General features: G+C 55.6%; 1 protein-coding gene across 4 annotated transcripts in view; it reads left to right on the forward strand.

The window, feature by feature from the left end:
* The first annotated feature begins 1241 nt into the window (after positions 1–1241).
* Positions 1242–19714, forward strand: part of PLCG1 (phospholipase C gamma 1) — a 45685-nt gene continuing 27212 nt past the window's right edge. For all 4 annotated transcript variants that reach the window (XM_077187514.1, XM_077187516.1, XM_054644215.2 and 1 more), the window contains exon 1: positions 1242–1535. In XM_077187514.1, the coding sequence (XP_077043629.1) occupies positions 1334–1535 (202 nt within the window). In that variant the 5' untranslated portion in view covers positions 1242–1333. The remainder of the gene's footprint in view (positions 1536–19714) is intronic.

Consider the following 19714-nt stretch of genomic DNA (forward strand, 5'->3'; position numbering starts at 1 on the left):
ACACATGTGTGTATTCACAGAATCATGAATTTGGAAAAAAGAAAAAAATAATTTTAAATGTATAAATTAAATATTTATACATTGATACATATAAGTGGGACAGCCTGAGCACCCAGTGCACCATGGGGTGCCCTGATGGAAAGAAGGGCGTGGGGAAGAAGGTCAGTGGCACACAGAAAGGGAAATCACAGGCTTTAACCACATGAATGGAGCAAGCTGCATTGAAACGCTCCCAATTCAGCCTTATCCGCTCGCTAACCCTGTGTGGTCTCTAACCCTGTTTTTTTGTGGGGCCAGAGAGCAGCTGGAGAGTGCCCAGTGACCCCCGGCTCCCTGCAGGTCGCCCAGGGGCGGGATGCCACAGGCCACCCTGCAAGCTTTGTCCTGCTTTCCGTGCCATGGATCCGGCTGGGATCTGTGTGGAGGAAACGACAGCAAATGCAGACCTGCCTTCATCAAGAGCCCACACCATGGTGCCAGCGGCAGCCATGCGGAGGGGTCTGTCCCCAGGAAAAGCCACCGTGGGATGCAATGTGGGGACCCCACATGTGCCACGCCAGGATCCCACGCAAACCCTGCTGTGGGTGCCGGAGCCCTACACACAACACCCCTGTGGGGTGTGTGACCCACGGGGGACCTACAGGGTGCAGGGTGGGGTGTGTAACCCATGGGGGACCTGCGGGGTGCAGGGTGGCCCCGCACCGTGCCATGGGGTGCAGAGTCCCCGTTCCCCAAGGTGTGCCATGGGGTGCAGAGTCCCCCGGTCCCCCAGGCGTGCAGTGGTGCGGAGGGTGGCGCGGTTCCCAGGCGTGCTGGGTGGTCTGTGGCACGGCCATCCCGCACCACGCATGGGGTCCCGCTGCCCCGCTGGGCGGGGATGCTCCGGCCCCCGAGCCCCTGGGCGGGCAGCACCGAGTGCGTGTCCGCCGGAGCCCCCGAGCCCCGGCACCGGGTGCGTGTCCCCCCGAGCCCCAGCACCGGGTCCGTGTCCCCCTGAGCCCCCGAGCCCCAGCACCGGGTCCGTGTCCCCCTGAGCCCCAGCACCGGTGCGGGTCCCCCCGAGCCCCAGCACCGGGTCCGTGTCCCCCCGAGCCCCAGCACCGGTGCGGGTCCCCCCCGCGGACCCCCCGCGCTGCGCTGCGCGCCCGCCCCCCGTGCCGGCAGCGCTGCGCTCCGCCCCTTCCCCTCCCTCCTCCCTCCTCCTTCCTCGCTCCTCCTCCTCCTCCCTCTCCTCCTCCTCCTCCTCCTCCCCCTGCTCGGCTCCCCTCCCGCGGCGGCGGCGCGGGGCGCGGCGGGGCTCGGGCGCTCCCGCTCCCCTTTGTTCGCCGCGCCGATGGCGGCCGGGCCGGGCGCCGGCCCCGGGGCGCCCAGCGAGGCGGAGGCGGCGCAGCTGTGCCGCAGCCTGGAGGTGGGCACCGTCATGACCCTCTTCTACTCCAAAAAGTCGCAGCGACCCGAGCGGAAAACTTTCCAGGTGAAGCTGGAGACGCGGCAGGTCACCTGGAGCCGCGGCTCCGAGAAGGTCGAGGGCGCCGGTGAGTGCGGCGGGAAGGGGCGCGGAGGGGCTGCGCTGCCCCGGGCGGGGCGGCGGGGCCGGAGCCCTCCGGGAGCCGCCGTTCGGGGAGCGCCGGGGCTCGCTGGCGAGGAGAGGAGGAAGAAAATGAAAAATAATGAACCCCCGGGCTCGCCGTGCCCGGCGTGTCCCCCCGGGCAGCCGCGGGGGCGGAGAGGGGTCCGGGTCCCAGCGCGGGGCCGCTCTGTGCTCGGGGGATGCGCGGGGGATGCGCGGGCCGGTACCGCCGCTGCCCCCGCCCAGCGCCGCCTCCCAACTTTCCGCATCCCTGCTCGGCACCAAACTTCCCCTGGGATAAACGAGGTGTTTTCCCGGGTGGTGCCTTGGCGAGCAGCACCTAAGGGCTGTAGGGAGCCTCAGAAGGAGGCAGGGTTAGTGTGAGCCTTTTTGCGGTTGCACCTCGGAGCAACAGATGAGAGCAAACGGAAAAGGTTAAGCAGTAGGAAAACCAGCCCAAAATATTGTGCTGTGGTTCCGTTCTCTTCCCCGTTGCCCTGTGAGGGTGATGGCACAGGGTCAGGTGAGCGCCCGCTTCCTGTGCTGGATGGGGACGAGGAGCACAGAGGAAAGGATGCGTAAGAAACCTGAGTGCAAAACCAGGTTTCTTATGCATGGGCGTAAGGTGGGAAGGGGGTGAGATCTGGCATGCTCTGCACTCTTAAACTTGGTGTTGGTTTCCCAGGTTTTCTTAAATTATCCTTCCTGCCTCCATGTGCACCAGCACCAGGACAGGGTCTCTGCTCCGTGTGGGACATGAGGAAGAGGGGATGTGCACGAAGGCCAGGAGGTGGGAGAGGTGGTGCTGCCCGTGGCACTGGCCTTCCCCATGCTGGGGATGTGACTGAGGCCCAGCAAGGCCAGGGAGGGGTTGTCATCCCTCCTGGCAAGTGCTGCTGGTCCAGGATGGAAAGGTGGGATGCTGTTAGTACCAGGGGCTTACATGAGGAAAGGACATGGAGATGGTGGCCACCTCTCTGTGGCAGGTCCACAAAATGCCAGTTTGGGGCTTTGGTTTGCCCTGAGAACCTTCAAGTCCTCTACCTTCTGCCCTGTGGTGTGTGCAGGCAGATCTGGAGGGAGCCTTTAGCATCATGAGGATGTGGAGCTCCCCCATCTCTTTCCCAGAATGGCCTCTGGGAGCAGTGAGGCAGTGTGAGAGGGAGGAGAGCAGCATTCTGTTGACCCTGGGCTTAAGTTGTTCTTAAACTCAGGCTGAGCAAACGTTGGTTTTGCTGGGGAGATTCTGGTCTGAGACAGAGCCCACAGCCCACGTGTGCCCACGGGGGACAGAGGTCCCCACTGGTGTCTGCAGGGGTGATTGTTCCTGGGGACAGGCCTGGGTGTGTTCCTGTCACCTTTGGGGGAAATCTAGAGAATTTCGGCTTCTATAACTGTGGGCCTGACAATGATAAAGCCATGGCTGCAGGGAGTTCTTGTGCTGTGCAGACATCCAAGAGCAGAGTGTCCCAGGGACTGAGATGATTGTGTTTCTTTTAATGTCACAGAGGAAAATGCCTTGGGGCTTCTCTACTGTGCCACAGGCAAGGTGTCTGGCTGGTGGCTTTGGGTTCCCCACGTGTGCCTCCCAATGCTCCTGGTGTCCCCACACTATGTGTGACCCTCCCAGGGGGCCAGGTGGGCCTTGCTGGACACAGAGGACATCAGGCTGAAGAGCTGCTGTATCTTCAGCCCCATCTCTCTGATGCTTCCCCCATGGCATCCTCTCTCACCAGAGCAACTCACCCTGTCCTCAGTCCCCTGCTCTGGTGTCACCCAGCACCCTGAGCTTGCAGGGCTGGGGAGCAGAGCTTTGCTTTAACACTTCCTGGGCAGAGCTGTGGGGCTCCAGCTGGAAATGCCAGCCTGTGTACACAAATAATGCCTGGGTTTCTAGGCAGGCCAGGCAAACCATGGGATCGATGGCCAGCAGTACTGGGTTCTTGGCCAGCTTCCCTATTTTTATCTGGATGTGCTTTCTGGGCAGAAAGAGGATGCCTGGGAGAAACCAGGTGTGTGACAGCTCCACTTCATGTGGCAAATACACCAAGGAATTCCCTTCCTGGCTCATCCCCTTGAGGTCAACATGGCCATGGTGGGAACCAGGGGCTGAAGCAATCTGGAGCTGAGCTCATCACTTTCAGTGCAGGGTAGTGTCAGCCATGGATCCATTTCTCCCCAGCAAGACAAGCCATGCCAGCACAGGGAGCAGTAAGCTGGGTTTTGCTTTTGGTGGTGGTTCTGGTTTGGCCCCAGCTTGCACCATGAGGGAGTGGCAGCTGTCAGGAGGTGAGATGTTCCTTCCCATGCAACAGCATCTGCACCAAACGGTGTCTGGGGACTGGGAGGGCAAAGATTGCTGTGTTCATGGGTCTCTAATGGATGTTCTTGTGTTTCTTGAGAGATGGAGACCACCAGGGAGTTCTAGACCACCCTGGATACACGTTAATTGTCTCAAGTAGGAATGATTTTGGGTTTTTATCCATTTCAGAGCAGGTGAACATCCACAGGAAGAATGCAAGACCCTTTTTTGTTAAAAATAAAGAATCAGTTAACACAGGAAGTTTAAAAGAAAATAAATGCATAAAAGACAACATATGGAGGTTTTGGGCCTGTGTGGATGGCCATGTCTTGGAGAGGTCTGTCTCCATGGACACCAGCTATAGAGAGAGCATCTGTGCTCCTTTCTCTGCTCCTGGTGGGTTGTGCAGAAGGGAGATGTGCATTTGTCCCAGGGAGGGGTGGGTGAGGATGGGGGAACCTGGGGTTGACAGTGCTGGGGAGAGCACAGCCCTGTGGCTGCAGCTTGGGAAGCTCCTGGTGCGTGTGGGCAGTGCATGAAGGGACAGAGGTGTGCTGGCTCGTCTGCAGGTGGGCTAAAGCTGCAGTGTGCCAGCAGGAGAGGGCTCTGGGCACAGCCACTGCCACGGTTCCTCAGTTGGTGGTGCTCATTTTGGAGCTTTGCCATCACTGTCAGAGGTGTTGTGGAGCAGCTGCTGCCCCAGGATCTGTCAGTCCTTCTGATCTCTGCTGAACTCTGCAACAGGCAACCAGTTCTTTGTCTTAAAAACAATGTTTGGGTGGTGCTTGGCTTTCTGTGTTTAGAGGGGAGCAGAGCCTGAGCAGGTCACCCCACTGCTGGACAGAGGTCCAGGGAACCCCTGTGCTCTGTGCCTTTGGTGCCTCAGCAGCCTGGTGCTATGGGTCTGAGTTCCCTCTCCCTGCCATGCTGCTGTGCCACCTTTATTTCAAGTTACTGAAGCCAGCAGGGTCTGACTGGCCTCTGCAAGGAACTTTTGGGATTTAAGGACGAAGGTCTCTCTGTGCTTCAGCATGTCCTAAGAGCAGTGAGGTTGGACCAGGGGGATGCTGGATGAGGAGGAGCCTGTGTAGATGTGGCACCTGGGGCCATGGCTCCGTGGTGGACCTGGCAGAGCTGGCTTGGTGCCTGTGCTGTAGATGGACAGATAACCAGCTGGCCTCGTTGGCCACCATGAACTGCCCAGCCTTGCCTGCCCAGGAGCCAGGAGGTGCTGGGGGACGGAGAGCAGAGAGCCCTTGCTGGTGTGACAGCCCTGTCCTCGTCCCCTGCTTTGTGCCCCTTGTGTAGCGCTTTGTGACAGTGCATAAAGACCCTGTGTGTGTCCCCTCCGTGGGCAGCTCGGGCTCAGCAGGGCCCCCAGCCAGCTGGGCTGCCACATGAGAGCCTCTTCTCTTGGACAGGACCTGCTCTTCTTGAGCTCCCCTCCCCAGAGTGAGGAGAATCTCCATGAGCTGCGGGCTGGGGGAGCTCCCCTGGCCAGGGAGCCTTTCCCTTCTCCTGTACTTCTTCAAAACTGTGCAAAATGCAACCCTGGTTTGTGCCAAAAAAAAAAAGGCTTTTTTTTTTTTTTCAATTAATACTTGTTTTTGTTCACAGGGCTCCAGGCAGGTTTAATTACCAATGCATTGCTTTCTTGCTAATAACTCTGCAGAGGGCCTGGCTGCTACAATAGGAAGAGTGCTAATAATTTTCTATTCTTTTTGTTAAGAACCCAGAGCAAAGTAGAGCTAAATCCCTCGAGTCAGTTGTCTTTTATGCATTTATTTTCTTTTAAACTTCCTGTGTTAACTGGTTCTTTATTTTTAATAAAAAAGGGTCTTGCATTCTTACCTTCTCATGCTGGGGGGGTTATAGGCCAGTTTCAAATTGAACTGTTTGCCTTGAAACACGTCAGAAAATTCAGAGAGTTTGCTCAGAGAGTGAGCTGAAAATTTGGAGCAGATGTTTGTTTTACAGGGGAGAGAGAGGAGAAAAAAAAACTACCTCACAAAAACCCTGGTTGCATTCTTGCTTTCAGTGAAATGAGCTCAGTCCCTTGGAGGTGGAGAAAAGCCATTGCCTGTGTAAAAGAAAAGAAATGAGCTGTAAAATATTAATGCAAAGTGGCTCTGAAGTGTGGCTCGTACTCGCCTCAGCCGTTTCAAGCACCAGCCTCTTTCATTAGCCCACTGGGGCACAGCTTCTTTAATTATGTTTTTTTGGGGCCATTTGCTTAAACTGAGGAGCTTGGAGCTCTTTAGAAGTGAGTGAGCCAGAAATGGTTCTGAAGGATAAAATGGCTTCAGAGTGAGCTCCTCTTGGGGTGCAGGATGGCTCCTGCACTGGAGGGTCCCCTCCTGCTCCCCCAGCCATGGATGCAGAGGGCAGGAAAGGCAGGAGGGAGCTGCCCCTGGAGCAGGGGCTGCACAAGGGCTGGGGTGGCCAGGGAGAGCAGAGCAGGGCTTGTGACTCTCAGGATGGTTGGAGCTTCCCCTGCTGATGCTCTGCTGTGGGAGCTTTTGAGGGAAGGTTTTTTCTGTCCCCCTTCCTGCCTGTGAGGGCATTTGTGCTACACACAAAGCAAGTGAGCTCTGCTCTGCCTTCACCTCCAAACTGAAACAGCCTCTGCCCTCATTCACATCCCTTTGCCATCCCAGTTTTACTCTTGGTAGCATCCACCAGGAGGGGCGGGTTATAAAACCCCTCCCCACACAGTAAGATGTGTTACCTCCTCCCTTGGCATCTCAAAAACTTCTCTAAACCTGGAGAGCAGCTGGAAGTTGGCTGGCTGCTGTTTTCCCCTAGTACCTGCACCGTGTCCCCCCATCCATCTGGTTCCTGCCCCTGCCATCAGCCACGTGGAAGGAATTGCCTTATGGGGTCCAAGCCCACTAATTCGAATGTGCTGGAGAGGTTTTTTGCAAAGTGTTGGACTGATTATTTCTCACCAACATCAAGGGGCTGAGAAATAATCAGTCCAACAGTTTTTCAGGGCTTGGCTTTCTCCTTGCCATGGCTGGATACCATGTGTGGCAGCAGGAGCACCTCAGTGAGCTGGCTCTGAACATGTGGCCTTGCAGATTGTGTGCCAGGAGGTGCCATCATGCTCAGCTCTGTCACCTCCTGTCACCAGGGGCTGTTCTGCTGTTTTATACAGAACTTCCATGTGCCCCATCTCCATGCTGAGGGGCTGAGCCAGCCTGGGATGTCTCTGCTGCTCTCTTTGAGCTGCCCTGCCTGCACAGCAGGGATGGTGGGGATGGTCATCCTTATCCTTTATCCTTACCCTTATCTCAAAGCGTTTGCTGGCTCCTTATCTGATGGCAGTGGCTGCCCTGTGAACACCCCCAGGACATGCTGGCTGTCCCCTGTGAGCAGGCCTGTGGCCTCCTGCATATCTTACAGATTGCAGACACAGGAGGAGAGGCTCTGCAGCCCTGAGTCAGTGCTGAAGTCCCCTGCCCTGAGCAGCCCTGAGCTCCCAGTCCCCCAGTGCTGTGTGTGGCAGGGCAGGCTTGGCCACTGAGTTGCCCAGGAGAGCAGGCTTGGTGTAAATTCTGTGTTCTGGGAGCCTGGGCACTGCTCTTTGGCTGGGACCTTCCCCTCCAGGGGGCACTGGGGCTGTTGTGTCCTTTTGGAGCTGACCCACATCAGTGAGCTGTGATGGGCAGCCTGGCCAGTTGGGAACACATGGAGTGGAGCAGGGCTCTCAGAACAGACCCTCCTGTTACAGTTTAGGCTCCATCCCACACCCTTCTGCTGGAGCTGCAGGCTTATTGATGAGCTGCAGCAGCTCAGCCTGTGGATGGCAACCTCAGGAGCTGCTGGAAGGGGAACATGTTTGATTGTGTGTCCAACTCCCCTGTCTGTGCCAAAGTGGGATCCTGCTGGGCTGGGCTTGACAGAGTTTGTGCTGAGCATCCCCTCCTGTCGGGGCTTTAGCTGCTCACAGTGACCCTGAGATGTGTTAGAAAGTCTCTTTTGCCAGCCTGGTGCTTGAAGAAGGAGTCAGAGCTCTTCAGTTCTCGTCTCAAGGTTGTTTATTGTTCCTTATCTATAAAATTCTTTCTCCTGCCCTGCTGAGGTCCATCCAGCAGGGCAGTTCCAGGCACCCTGAGTGCCCCCAGGGCAGGGTTATGTCTTTATACTAAAAACTACATGTACAATGTTTACAATCACTTCCCAATACCTGTCACCTATGTTAGACAGTGAGCTTCTACTCTAAACCAATCTGTAAGTGCCAACATCACAGCAGAAGATGGAGGCCAAGAAGGAGAAAGGCTGGACATGCCCAGATTCCTCCACCTTGCCCCCTGAACCTCCATGCTAGAAAACCCCAAAATCTACTTGTTCACCCCATGATAAATTCACTGTCATTCCACTTAAACTGTCATGGCTTGCAGATCTTCATCTAAGGTTGGTAACTTGCTCCATGGGTCATAATCAAACCCACAGGGGCATCTTGGGCTCTGTGCCAGGGTCTCTGAGCCCCCTGGCAGGCTCTGGGCTGCTCAGGACAGCCAGAGGGACGTCCTGGGTCCTGACACCCTCCAGGCCATGGGACAAGCTGGCAGGAGCTGTGGGCTCTCTTGGGGATCAGGCTGTGAGTGCTGTCCCTGTGGGTGCTGTCCCTGGGATCAGGCTGTGAGTGCTGTCCCTGGGATCAGGCTGTGAGTGCTGTCCCTGTGAGTGCTGTCCCTGAGGATCAGGCTGTGGGTGCTGTCCCTGTGAGTGCTGTCCCTGGGGTCAGGCTGTGGGTGCTGTCCCTGTGAGTGCTGTCCCTGGGATCAGGCTGTGAGTGCTGTCCCTGGGATCAGGCTGTGAGTGCTGTCCCTGGGGATCAGGCTGTGAGTGCTGTCCCTGGGATCAGGCTGTGGTTTCTGTCCCTGGGATCAGGCTGTGAGTGCTGTCCCTGTGAGTGCTGTCCCTGTGGGTGCTGTCCCTGGGATCAGGCTGTGGGTGCTGTCCCTGGGATCAGGCTGTGAGTGCTGTCCCTGTGAGTGCTGTCCCTGGGATCAGGCTGTGGGTGCTGTCCCTGTGGGTGCTGTCCCTGGGGATCAGGCTGTGGTTTCTGTCCCTGGGATCAGGCTGTGGGTGCTGTCCCTGGGACCAGGCTGTGGTTTCTGTCCCTGGGATCAGGCTGTGGTTTCTGTCCCTGGGATCAGGCTGTGGTTTCTGTCCCTGGGACCAGGCTGTGGTTTCTGTCCTGCAGGGCTGTAGAGCCCCCCAGCCCCATGCTGGGCTGTGCTCTGGCAGGTGAGGAGGCCAGCAGGGACGGTCTGTGCTCGGTGCTGGCTCAGCCAGGGCAGGCTGGTGCTGCAGGGCTCAGGGCTGGGTGTGTGGCAGTGGCCCTGGGGCTGTGTGACCTGGCAGGGCTGTGGCAGCCCCCGTGCTGTGTCCCTGCTCAGGGGCTGCTGCAGGTTTGGTGAGACCCAGAGTGAAGCTCACCCTGAAGGAGGGTGTGGGGAGCCCAGGAAGAGCTTGCAGCCTGTGGTGAGGAGGTGTGGGCCTTTGAGCACAGAAAACCCCAGCAGCTCTGAGCTGAAAAAACATTGGCTGCACCTTGCCATGCAGTAGAAGGAAATGGGTGAAGTCAGTGCAGAAGAATTTTTACTTTTCTAGTGTTCTCTGGGGTTTAAGAGCAGTAGAAATCAGAACATTTTGAAGCTTTTACAATGCTTTTGAAAGGCTCCCCCCCACATCCTCCCTCTTTCCCCTTGGCCAAGCAGGCTTGGTGAGGGGATGGTGGAAGATGATGCTGCACTGGAGCAGCTGGGGGTGTTAGCATTCAGGAGCACAACATCACAGAATGATTCCATGCAGGTGCTTTTATTGAAGAGCTCTGGGTGTCAGGGGTGCACAGACCCAAATCTGACTCTGACATGGTTTCAGGCCAAACATGTTTTATATTCTATCATTATATCACTTTCATATTAATTATTAAACTTACATTGTTCTGTTGTATACAGTGATTTCATCCAAGCGTGGATTTCTCATGATCCTCCTCAAACCTCTAACATAGTTTCTCATGATTCTTTAAGCAATAATTCTATCAAATCACATCTAACAATTATATCACTTACCATATACTAACACATATACAAACACAAGGCCTAACATCTCCCAGGGCCTACTAAGCCTAACTTTCTTCCTAACTCCCCAAATTTTCTCTGATTTTAAAATCTTTTGCTATCCGAGGGATACCTGTCCAGAGAGGGATGAAAGGAGCTCTGGGTGTTCCCCAGATGTGCAGCAGCTGTATGGGGAGGGCTGTGTGGTGCCTGGCACCTGGGGATGCTCACAGAAACCTGGGAGCTCCTCAGTTCACTTGGTGGTGGTGGCTGCTGCTGCTGGTGTCCCATGGGGGTCAGTTCAGCATCCAGCCCGTCCCTGGCTGTGTCCTGGCTGATCTCATGGCTGCTCCTGCTCCTCTGGTCCAGCAGTGTGGTTTTGCTGCTGCAGGTCTGACATCAGGCCCTCCCTGCTGAGAGGGTGTCTTGCAGACCAGGGAGAGCCCTTAGGAAAGGACATGGTGATAGCAGCCATTCCCAAAGGAACTCTGCAGTGCTGGAAAAAGCTGTCCTCCTAAATGGTTTTAATCTTTAAGTTTTGAGTGTTCTTATTTTGAACAAAGTGCTGTTTTACGTGGAAAAAGCTTTTTCACATTGATTCCAATGAGAGACTTCCTCATTTCTGAGAATTTTCAGCCTTTCTGGAGATCCCCCAGCACTTGGAACTCTAGGCCAGGGCTGTCTGCTTCTGATCTGCCAGGCTCATCCCTCCTGTCCTCATCTCTGAGCACTTTGCTGCCTCTCAGTCTGTCCTTGTCATCTATTGAACACCTTGATCCAGGGCATGGCAGGAGGATTCAGGATTGGGAGCACCCTGAGCACCCAAACAGCCATGGGCTGATGTCTGGCAGAAGCTGGCACACCATGGCTGTACCAGTCAGCAGAGCTTTAGGATGCTGCCAGCTCATACTCTGAAAGTCTCTGGGATTTTCAAACTGATTTTTAGCTCCATCTCTGCTGTCCCTGTACTCTAGCCTGATCTGGGGTCCTGAACTTGGCTGGGTGGGTGGGGAGCCATGGAAAGCCTTCCAGAATGTGGGATGGATCTCTCCCTTGTTTTCCTCTGCAGGTCCTCCCTTGTGTTTGTAAACATTTGTGGCTCTGAGGTTTTGGTCAGTCCCTTCCTGTGCTGTCAGTAGGGTGTCCCAGAGCATCCCCTGGCTGTCCCAGCCAGGCAAACCCATGGTGCTGGTTTAAAATCATGCCAGGGAAGGTCATGTCCAGCACATGATCTCTGTGATGTGAGATGTTGTGCTGAGCTGCTTGGCCTTAAGGATGCAGTGGCCAAAAGCCACAGCAGAAAGTGTAGGACTGTGACTTACAGGTTGTGTTTTCTCCCCAACCCATTACAAACACATTTATTTTCCTTTTCTTGGAATATGACTCTTTTTTTTTTTTTTTTTCCCTGCCTTGACATATGGAATCCCAGAGCTGTGCTGCCTTGTGTTTGCAGCTCACCCCCAGCCTTTATCCATAGGGGGGTGTGCAGGACTCCTGCCTTCCCAGTCCTGGTCCTTTGGGACGTGGCTGAAGCATCTTAGGGACAAGGGTTGTGTAGGGGGATAGAACATAAGTAAATAAAGGTAGTATAGAAAGTCATCTTACCCCTGAGGAGTTGCAGCTTGGTTAATTATTAAAGATAAGGAGCAGGCCTGATGTTAACAGGCCACAGCTGTAGCCAATAAGAAGAGTGTTATAAAAGAGTGGATTGGTGGAACTAGAGTCAGTTGGCTGCTGTGAGGACAAGGAAGAGTGAGTGCCCAGAGGAGCTGCCTACAAGAAACATCAAGGAGGTGTGAAACTCCAGCACTATGGAACCCTTGCAATGTCATGACAGTAGTAGAACCTTTGTAATATAATGACACCAGGGCTGCCTTTTCTGCTGGCTCCAGACTCCATCCCCAGGAGCTGGCTGTGTGCTGTCCCCAGAGCCTGGAGGGAGGGATGCTCTGGGTGACACACACAGCCCTGCTGTGGCTGCTCTGCTGCCTCCTGGCTCTGGGGGCTGTCCTGCTCTCTGTCTCTGCTGGAGCTGCCCCGATTCCCTCTGGGCTGTCCTGTGCTCTCTCCTGCTGGGATCCCGTGCAGAGCCCATCCTGCTCCCTTGGAGCATCGCCCGTGGTGGGGCCACACCAGGCAGGGCTGGGAATGGCCACATCAGGGACAGTGTCACTGCAGGCTTGGGCACAGAGCTGCCTGAGGGTCTTTTTCCTGTTTACCTGCTCCCAGAAGTGCTGATGGTGTGGTGGTTAAAGGACATCCCCCTGCATGTGCCAGTGCATCCTCCATCCCTCCGCCTCCTCCTCCTCACCAGTGCTGGTGTAGCCCCAGCCCAGTCAGGCTGGCTGTGGTGGGGCCTGGCCATGCTGGGAATGTCCCAGGGGACTTTCACCCCCTTGGCTGCCTGCCCTGGGGAGCTGCACCCCAGCTGTGCTTCCCAGCTGGCAGCAGGTGGGGCAGGGGTGCCTGGCTTTGTTTGCTGAGCATTTGGACACTGCCTGCCAAGGTCCTTCCTGGTGCCCCTGGCCCATCTCTCCAAGCTCCTGTGCTTGGATTCCTGCCCTCAGACATCACTCACCCGCCTCTGGCTCCTCCTGCCAGGGCTCCAGGGCACTCTGCACACCCTCCTTCTCTCCTGAGCTTGCAGTCCTTGTCCTGTTAATCCCTGCAGCTCTCAGCCCTCCTCAGCTTCAGGAGAGCCAAGAGCTGTGTCCCTGGTTCCAGCAGACCCCAAGCACTGCCAGGGCAGTGGGGAGTTGGCTCTGCTTGTTTCTATGTCCCAGCAAAGCAGCAGAAATTGATTTTTATTGGGTTTTTTTTTTCCTCCTCTGTGTCTCACATGTCCTGTAGTGCCTTGTGTCAGCCTATTCTCAAGGTCTTGCTGCTACTTGGATTATTGTCTGTGCAACCTCCAGCAGCTCAGGCTCTGGGACACTTTGTGAAGAGCTCTAGAGGTGAGGGAATGAAATTTTTGGAGCATTGATGCATCAGGTTTGATATGAACCATGGAGCAGGTTGGAGTAGAAACAGGAAGAGGTCTCCAGTTCTGGGGACCAAATAAATCCCAGGTGAGGTCATTGAATAAACGCAGTCTCAAGTGGTTTCACACCATCACCATGAGCTTCTGCTTCTCCCCCATAAACTGAAAGTGCTGTCATGTGCCAGGGAGTGTGGCTTGGGCAGTGCCTGGACATCTTCACTTGGATGGTGCTGTAAGGAATGCCTTTGGCTGCTCATCCCCCAAAATCCTGCCTTGGCATTGGAAAGTGAAACCAGCCCAGGGGGTCCCATCCTGACAGAGCAAATCTGGGGGAAAGGCAAGAGGAGAGTCCCTGCTTCCATTTCCAACCACCCTGGGACAGGTTTGGTTTCAGTGCAGCTGCTCTGGTGACTTTGTCTGGGTTGTGCTGGGGTGGAGAAGTGGCTCAGATGGAGACCCCGAGGAGGAGGAGGAGGAGGAGGAGGAGGTGCTCCCTGCATTGAGTGCTGGAGGTGCTGCAGCCCCTGGGCCTCTCTGCACTCAGTGGCACAGAGGGGCATGGAGGGGAAGGCACACATCTGGAAGTCACATCTGTGCTCTGGCAAATCCTCAGCCCTGCCAGCCCCAGAGCAGCTTTTGAGCTGAGCATGGGGCAGGAAGGGGCCAGGCTGTTGTGGTGACCTCGAGCAGCCCAGCAGCTGATGGGATCTTCATCCCAGCCTCCTCTTCCCAGCATTGCCCTCACACTGCAGAGTCCAAGCCCTGGTGGGGACAGGGACAGGCCACTCCCTGCTGCCACTGAGGGTCCTGCCAGCTGTAAATCCTGCTCCTGGTCACCTCTGCTGCAAATCTGTCGTGGAAACTTGATTTGTGTCATCTGGAGGGGTGGGTGAAACCTGAGTCACAGCATTTTGAGCATCGCTGATATTTGCTGCCCCTGTGACAAATCTTTTCTGTCCTTTGCTTTTCACTCCTTGCCTTTGTGCCCTGTCCTGGGGACAATGTGTCCAACTCTTGTCTCCAATTGCTTTGTGACAGGGCATGACCCCTGGGCATGAAAGTTGGGAAGGGAAGGCACTTTTGTTGAGTGCAGAAATCCCTCAAATGCCCCAAGGAGAGTTTGCTGCTGTTGGACACTCGGGTCCCCAGATCCACCTTTGCCAGGGCTCCCTCACTGGCCCTGCCAGGCTGTGAGCTGTGCTTTGAGAGCTGCTGGATTGCCACCTCTGCCCTGCTTGCCAGTCTGCCTGGTGCCATCCCCTTCCCCTCATGGCACTGAGCACTCTGGCTGCCTGGGGACATCAGTGGCACTGTAAGGTCCAGGAGAGGGATGCAGAGACATTGCACAGGAGGGTTCCCTCTTCAGCCCTTCCATGAAGGACACAGAGAGCAGAGAGCAGCTCCCTTCAGCCCCTCACCCTCTTCCCAGCACTGTTGGTGCCTCATCATTGTCCCTGCCCACCCGGGGGTCTCCCTGCAGCTGTGTGAGATCCTCCCTGCAGGGAAGGGAGGAAGAGGGGCAGGAGCTGTGCTCACAGATCTTCATCCCATCCTCCCTCTGGTTCATTCTGCTCCTTAAAGGCCATTGCATTTCTCTCCAGCAGGCCTGGGGGATGGAACCTGCCATGCCATGCAGAAGGAAGGTCACCCTGGGGATGGGTTGTGGAGCTTCCCCAGGCAGCCTGGCCAGAGCACCAGAGCTTCCCCTTTCCACATGAGTCAGTGGAACTTTGTGCCTCTCAGACAGGGAGATGACTGGAGGGTCTCTAGGCTGCCACCAGCCCGATTTCATCAGGGACAGGGACACCAAGGTCTTCAGAGCAGCATCTGTGCCAGCAAGAGCTGGGGCAGTGCCTCTCTCTGGGGTGGGAATGGGCTCCTGTGTCCTGGATGGTGACAGTGCCACAAGTCCATGGCTCTCAGGGGTGCCAGCCTTGCACGTGGGACTGGGTACAGCCAGCAGCCCTGGATGCCCAGCTTGGGATTCGGTACCAAACCCCACAGCTGCACAGGCTTTCCATGGAGGACAGGAGGGAGCCCCAGCATTGCAGGAGGAGGATTGCTGGAGCCCTTGCCTGGCATTTCCCACCTGCTGCCCATCTCCTTGAGCTCCCCAGCACTGGCTGGGTGGTAGCAGCATCCTGCTTTGCTCACTGGGAGGATCAGCTTTGGTTTTTTACTCGTATTTTCTTGCAGCTGAGGGTGAGCAGGAGAGATGTGCTGATGATAACAGGTCAGGCAGCCCACAGCTGCCTCTGGTTCTCACTTCAAGAGGATGTTCAAGAGCTCTTGAAGGCCACCTGCATGAGGCTGCTGCTGGCAAGGCAGCCTGGGAAGAGGCCAGCATGCCCTGTAGAAGCAGTGTCTGGGCAGGATCCTCAGCCTCCCTGCTCCAGCCCCTAATGTGGGATAGTTGTGGGGTGGAGGAGGGGAGGTCTCATCCTCACAGCCTCTCAGCAGCATCCCCTATCTCCCTGCACATCTCCTGCAGCTTCCTCTGCAGGTGATAAGGATTTGGGGGGGAGGAACAGCAGCTCAGAAGCCACAGCCCATGTGACTGGGGGGCACAGCAGCGCTGGGGCAGGAAGCCCTGGTGCCCACAGAGCAGGCAGCAGCTCCTGTGTGCCCTGCGTGGGCTGCCCAGGGCACGCTGCTGGCACTGCTGCCCTCTGCCATTCCCAGGTGGTGCTCAGGCTCCCTGCCACATCTCTCACCCCACACTGAGTGACAGGAGTGCTGAGAGCTGAGCCAGCACCTGAGCTGGGATCCAGGCTGGCCCCATCACCCTGGCTGGTCAGGAGCTCCCTGTTGTCCCCTCTCCAGCCCACTGAGCTGTTTTTCCGCCCAGCATCTCCCATCCCACCTGCATGGATGTTGCTGGCACTGGGGTGGTGATATTGAGACTTCATAGCAAAATCCAGTTTGTGATGCAGGTGAGATGAAGCACCTTGTTAGAGCAACCTGAGCCACAGCTGAGCTGAGTCTGGAGGGGAAAATGGCTTTGCCTGCTCCTTTTCCTGAGGCAGAGGTACCCCCTGCATGTGGTAGCAACAGGAGCAGGGGCACCCACTGATCCCCTGGGCACCAGGCTGGCTCCTCCCTGGGACAGCAAGGGAAGTGAGAACGTGTTTTGTGTGGATTTGAGTGCTTAACTGAAAGGGCTGAGTTGCCTTTTTAGTTCACGGGGGTGAGGGATGCTCTGGGGCACAGGGTGCTGCTGCTTTGGTGATTTCTGGCCTCTGTGGATGCCTCAGCCGTGCTCCCTGCCCTCTGAAAAATCAGTTAAGGTCAAATGAGAGGCCTCAGCTGGTTTCTTGCTGTCCTGTCTGGATAAGCCATCTGCTAATGGCACTGGCTCTTCCTCTGGAAACCTGATAGGGGATGCTGAGCAGTGAGGGGGATGTGCTAACCTCGTCTGAGCAGGGATGGTGAATTCAGGGATGGTGAATTCAGGGATGGTGAATTCAGGGATGTTCATTTCAGGGATGTTCAGTTCAGGGATGGTGAATTCAGGGATGCTCAGTTCAGGGATGCTCAGTTCAGGGATGGTGAATTCAGGGATGCTCAGTTCAGGGATGCTCAGTTCAGGGATGTTCAGTTCAGGGATGTTCATTTCAGGGATGTTCAGTTCAGGGATGTTCATTTCAGGGATGTTCATTTCAGGGATGGTCAATTCAGGGATGGTCAATTCAGGGATGCTCAGTTCAGGGATGCTCAGTTCAGGGATGGTCAGTTCAGGGATGGTCAATTCAGGGATGGTCAATTCAGGGATGTTCATTTCAGGGATGTTCAGTTCAGGGATGTTCAACTCAGGGATGCTCAATTCAGGGATGGTGATTTCAGTGATGTTCAGTTCAGGGATGGTGAATTCAGGGATGGTGAATTCAGGGATGGTGAATTCAGGGATGGTGAATTCAGGGATGTTCAGTTCAGGGATGTTCATTTCAGGGATGTTCATTTCAGGGATGTTCAGTTCAGGGATGTTCATTTCAGGGATGTTCAGTTCAGGGATGGTCAATTCAGGGATGTTCAGTTCAGGGATGTTCAACTCAGGGATGCTCAATTCAGGGATGGTGATTTCAGGGATGTTCAGTTCAGGGATGCTCAGTTCAGGGATGTTCAGTTCAGGGATGCTCAATTCAGGGATGTTCAGTTTCACAGCTGCTCTGCCTGCTTTAGCCTGTGGATGAAGAGGAGCTTGTGGCCTCGGGAGGGTGAGCAGCTGTCCCTCTGAGCACCAGTCCCTCTGTGACATGCACTCCCGATGGCTGTGCTGAGTGCTTGGCTCTCAGGCGGGGATGCAGAGGGCAGGACCACACTCGGGGTGCTCCTTATGGGTGTCACACACGTGTCCCTGGAGCCACCCTGGTTCCTGCCCTGTGCAAGCCCCAGCTCAGCTGGCTCTGCCCCATTCCCCTGCAGCCTGCCAGGGCTTTGGGGCTCCCTGAACAGCAAAGGGCAGAGACAGCTCCAGGCAGACAGAGGTGCTGAGGGCTCTGGCCCCCGGCCAGCCGAGCACTTAGAGCTTGCCCAGCCATTCCTGAGCTCCCAGGGGAGCCGTGCTGGGGTTCTGCTGTTCCTGCAGGCGGTGTTGGGTTGCAGCAGCAGAGCAGGGGCAGGGCTGCTGCTGGGGGAACACCAGGCTGGGGTGAGCCAGGATGCTCCTGCAGCTCCTGATGGCCACTGCTGGCCCAAATGTCCACTCCAGGGGGGCTTCCACTGAAATATTAAAGGGGAGGTGGCACTGCTTTACTCTCCACACTGCTGCATAATAGATTTTTCTTGTATTTTACTCACATGCACGTACAAGTCTTTTTCCTCCTTCTCCCTGGGGGCCACCTGACCCTTTGGTGCCCCTTCCAGGGATGGGAAGCCTGGGGATGACCACATGGCTGTGCTCAGTGGGATCCACAATGCTAAACAGCAGGAAGACTCTTCTTGTAACCTCTATTTCTTTGCCAGAGTGAGTAGGCTGGAGGCTTTTCCGCTGCCCCCGGGCAGGATCAGTCCATGTCAGCCAGCTGGGCTGGCAGTGACCCCTGCCTCTTGCTGCATTTCTCCCCAGGGAGGCACAGCAGTGCCTGCTGAGGGGGTGGGTGTTGGCTTGGAGGCTGTCCCTGATAAACCCATCCTGGAAAGTTATCGGCCTAAATGCTCTTTTTGGTCAGCTTTTTAATTTTTTTTTTGTTGTTGTTGTTAAATTTAATCAGTTTTCCATCTTTCCAGAAATCCTCTGGAGGTGGCTGTTTTGCAAGCCTCAGAGCCTTTCCAGGCTGTGCTTACCCTTGCACGTTACAACACCCCATCCATCAGCGGGCAAATGAGCCTTGGATGAAGTTTCAGTTTTAAATGACTTCAAGGGTGGATCTGGTTTTCATGTAACCAGAGGGTAATTTGGTGGGTTTTTTTCTTACATGGTGAAGGAGGTGGATCTGGGGTCAGCTTTTTCTTTCTGATGCAACCCACTCCTGCTGAAAGAGGGCTCTTTGCCCAGAAATGTGACTTTTTTTTTCTTTGGTTTTTTTTTTTTTTTCAGCCCTGGAGACAAAGGGAGGGCCAGGCTGTTTCTTCTGGCAGTGGGCTGTGGGGGAATTTGGGAGGTTGTGAAGGGCACAACTGTTTGTAGAGCCATGGGATGGCTCAGAGTGAGTGCACTGTGGAGCCATGTGGGGAGCTCAGAGCATCTCTGGGCTGGGTGGGCTTTGCTGCCTCCTTCCCAGAGCCTCTGCTGGCTGCACACCCACCCACCCATCCACCCAGGAGGGCTGGAGAGGAGCCAGCCTGCCCCAGGCTGCAGTCCCAGCCTCTGCTCACCCACCCCTGCGTGCTGCTGGCTCTGCTCTGGGGCAAGCAGCTCTGCCCACTCCCAAGAGCAGGGCACCCACTGATCCCTGGGCACCAGGATGGCTCCTCCCTGGGACAGCAAGGGAAGTGAGAGGATGTTTTATGTGGATTTGAGTGCTTAACTGAAAGGGCTGAGTTGCCTTTTTAGTTCACGGGGGTGAGGGATGCTGCAGCAGGGTTCCTGTTCCATCACAGAGCTTCCTCTGCCATTGCTCTGGGACCAAGTTCTTCCTCTCTTGCCACATCCCAGGTGGGATAAGGACCAGTTTGTACACTCTGCCTCCCCTGAGGGAGAGGGCAGCTCAGGGAGGAGGAGATGTGGCTCACCTTGGTGACAGGGCACTTGTCTTTGGAGGGCTTGCCCCAGGTCACCTGCCCAGGTGTGCTTGTGGAGCTGGGGCCCCACCAGGTCTGTGTCTGTCAGGACCCAGAACGTCCCTCTGGCTGTCCTGAGCAGCCCAGAGCCTGCCAGGGGGCTCAGAGACCCTGGCACAGAGCCCAAGATGCCCCTGTGGGTTTGATTATGACCCATGGAGCAAATTACCAACCTTGGATGAAGATCTGCAAGCCACGACAGTTTAAGTGGAATGATAGTGAATTTATCACAAGGTGAAAAAGTAGATTTTGGGGTTTTTGGTATGGGGGTTCAGGAGGCAAGATGGAGGAATCTGGGTGCATCCAGCCTTTCTCCTTCTTCTTGGCCTCCATCTTCTGCTGTGATGTTGGCACTTTTGGATTGGTTTAGAGTAGAAGCTCCCTGTCTAACATAGGTGATAGGTATTGGGAAGTAATTGTAAATAATGTACATGTAGTTTTTAGTATAAAAAGATAACACTGCCCTGGGGGCAGGCAGAGAAGGGACCTCAGCTGGACAGGAGAAAATATTTTATAGATAAGATACAATAAACAACCTTGAGACCAAGAACTGAAGAGCTCTGACTCCTTCT

This window comes from Agelaius phoeniceus, chromosome 17 (assembly GCF_051311805.1).
Source record: "Agelaius phoeniceus isolate bAgePho1 chromosome 17, bAgePho1.hap1, whole genome shotgun sequence".
Lineage (NCBI taxonomy): Eukaryota > Metazoa > Chordata > Aves > Passeriformes > Icteridae > Agelaius > Agelaius phoeniceus.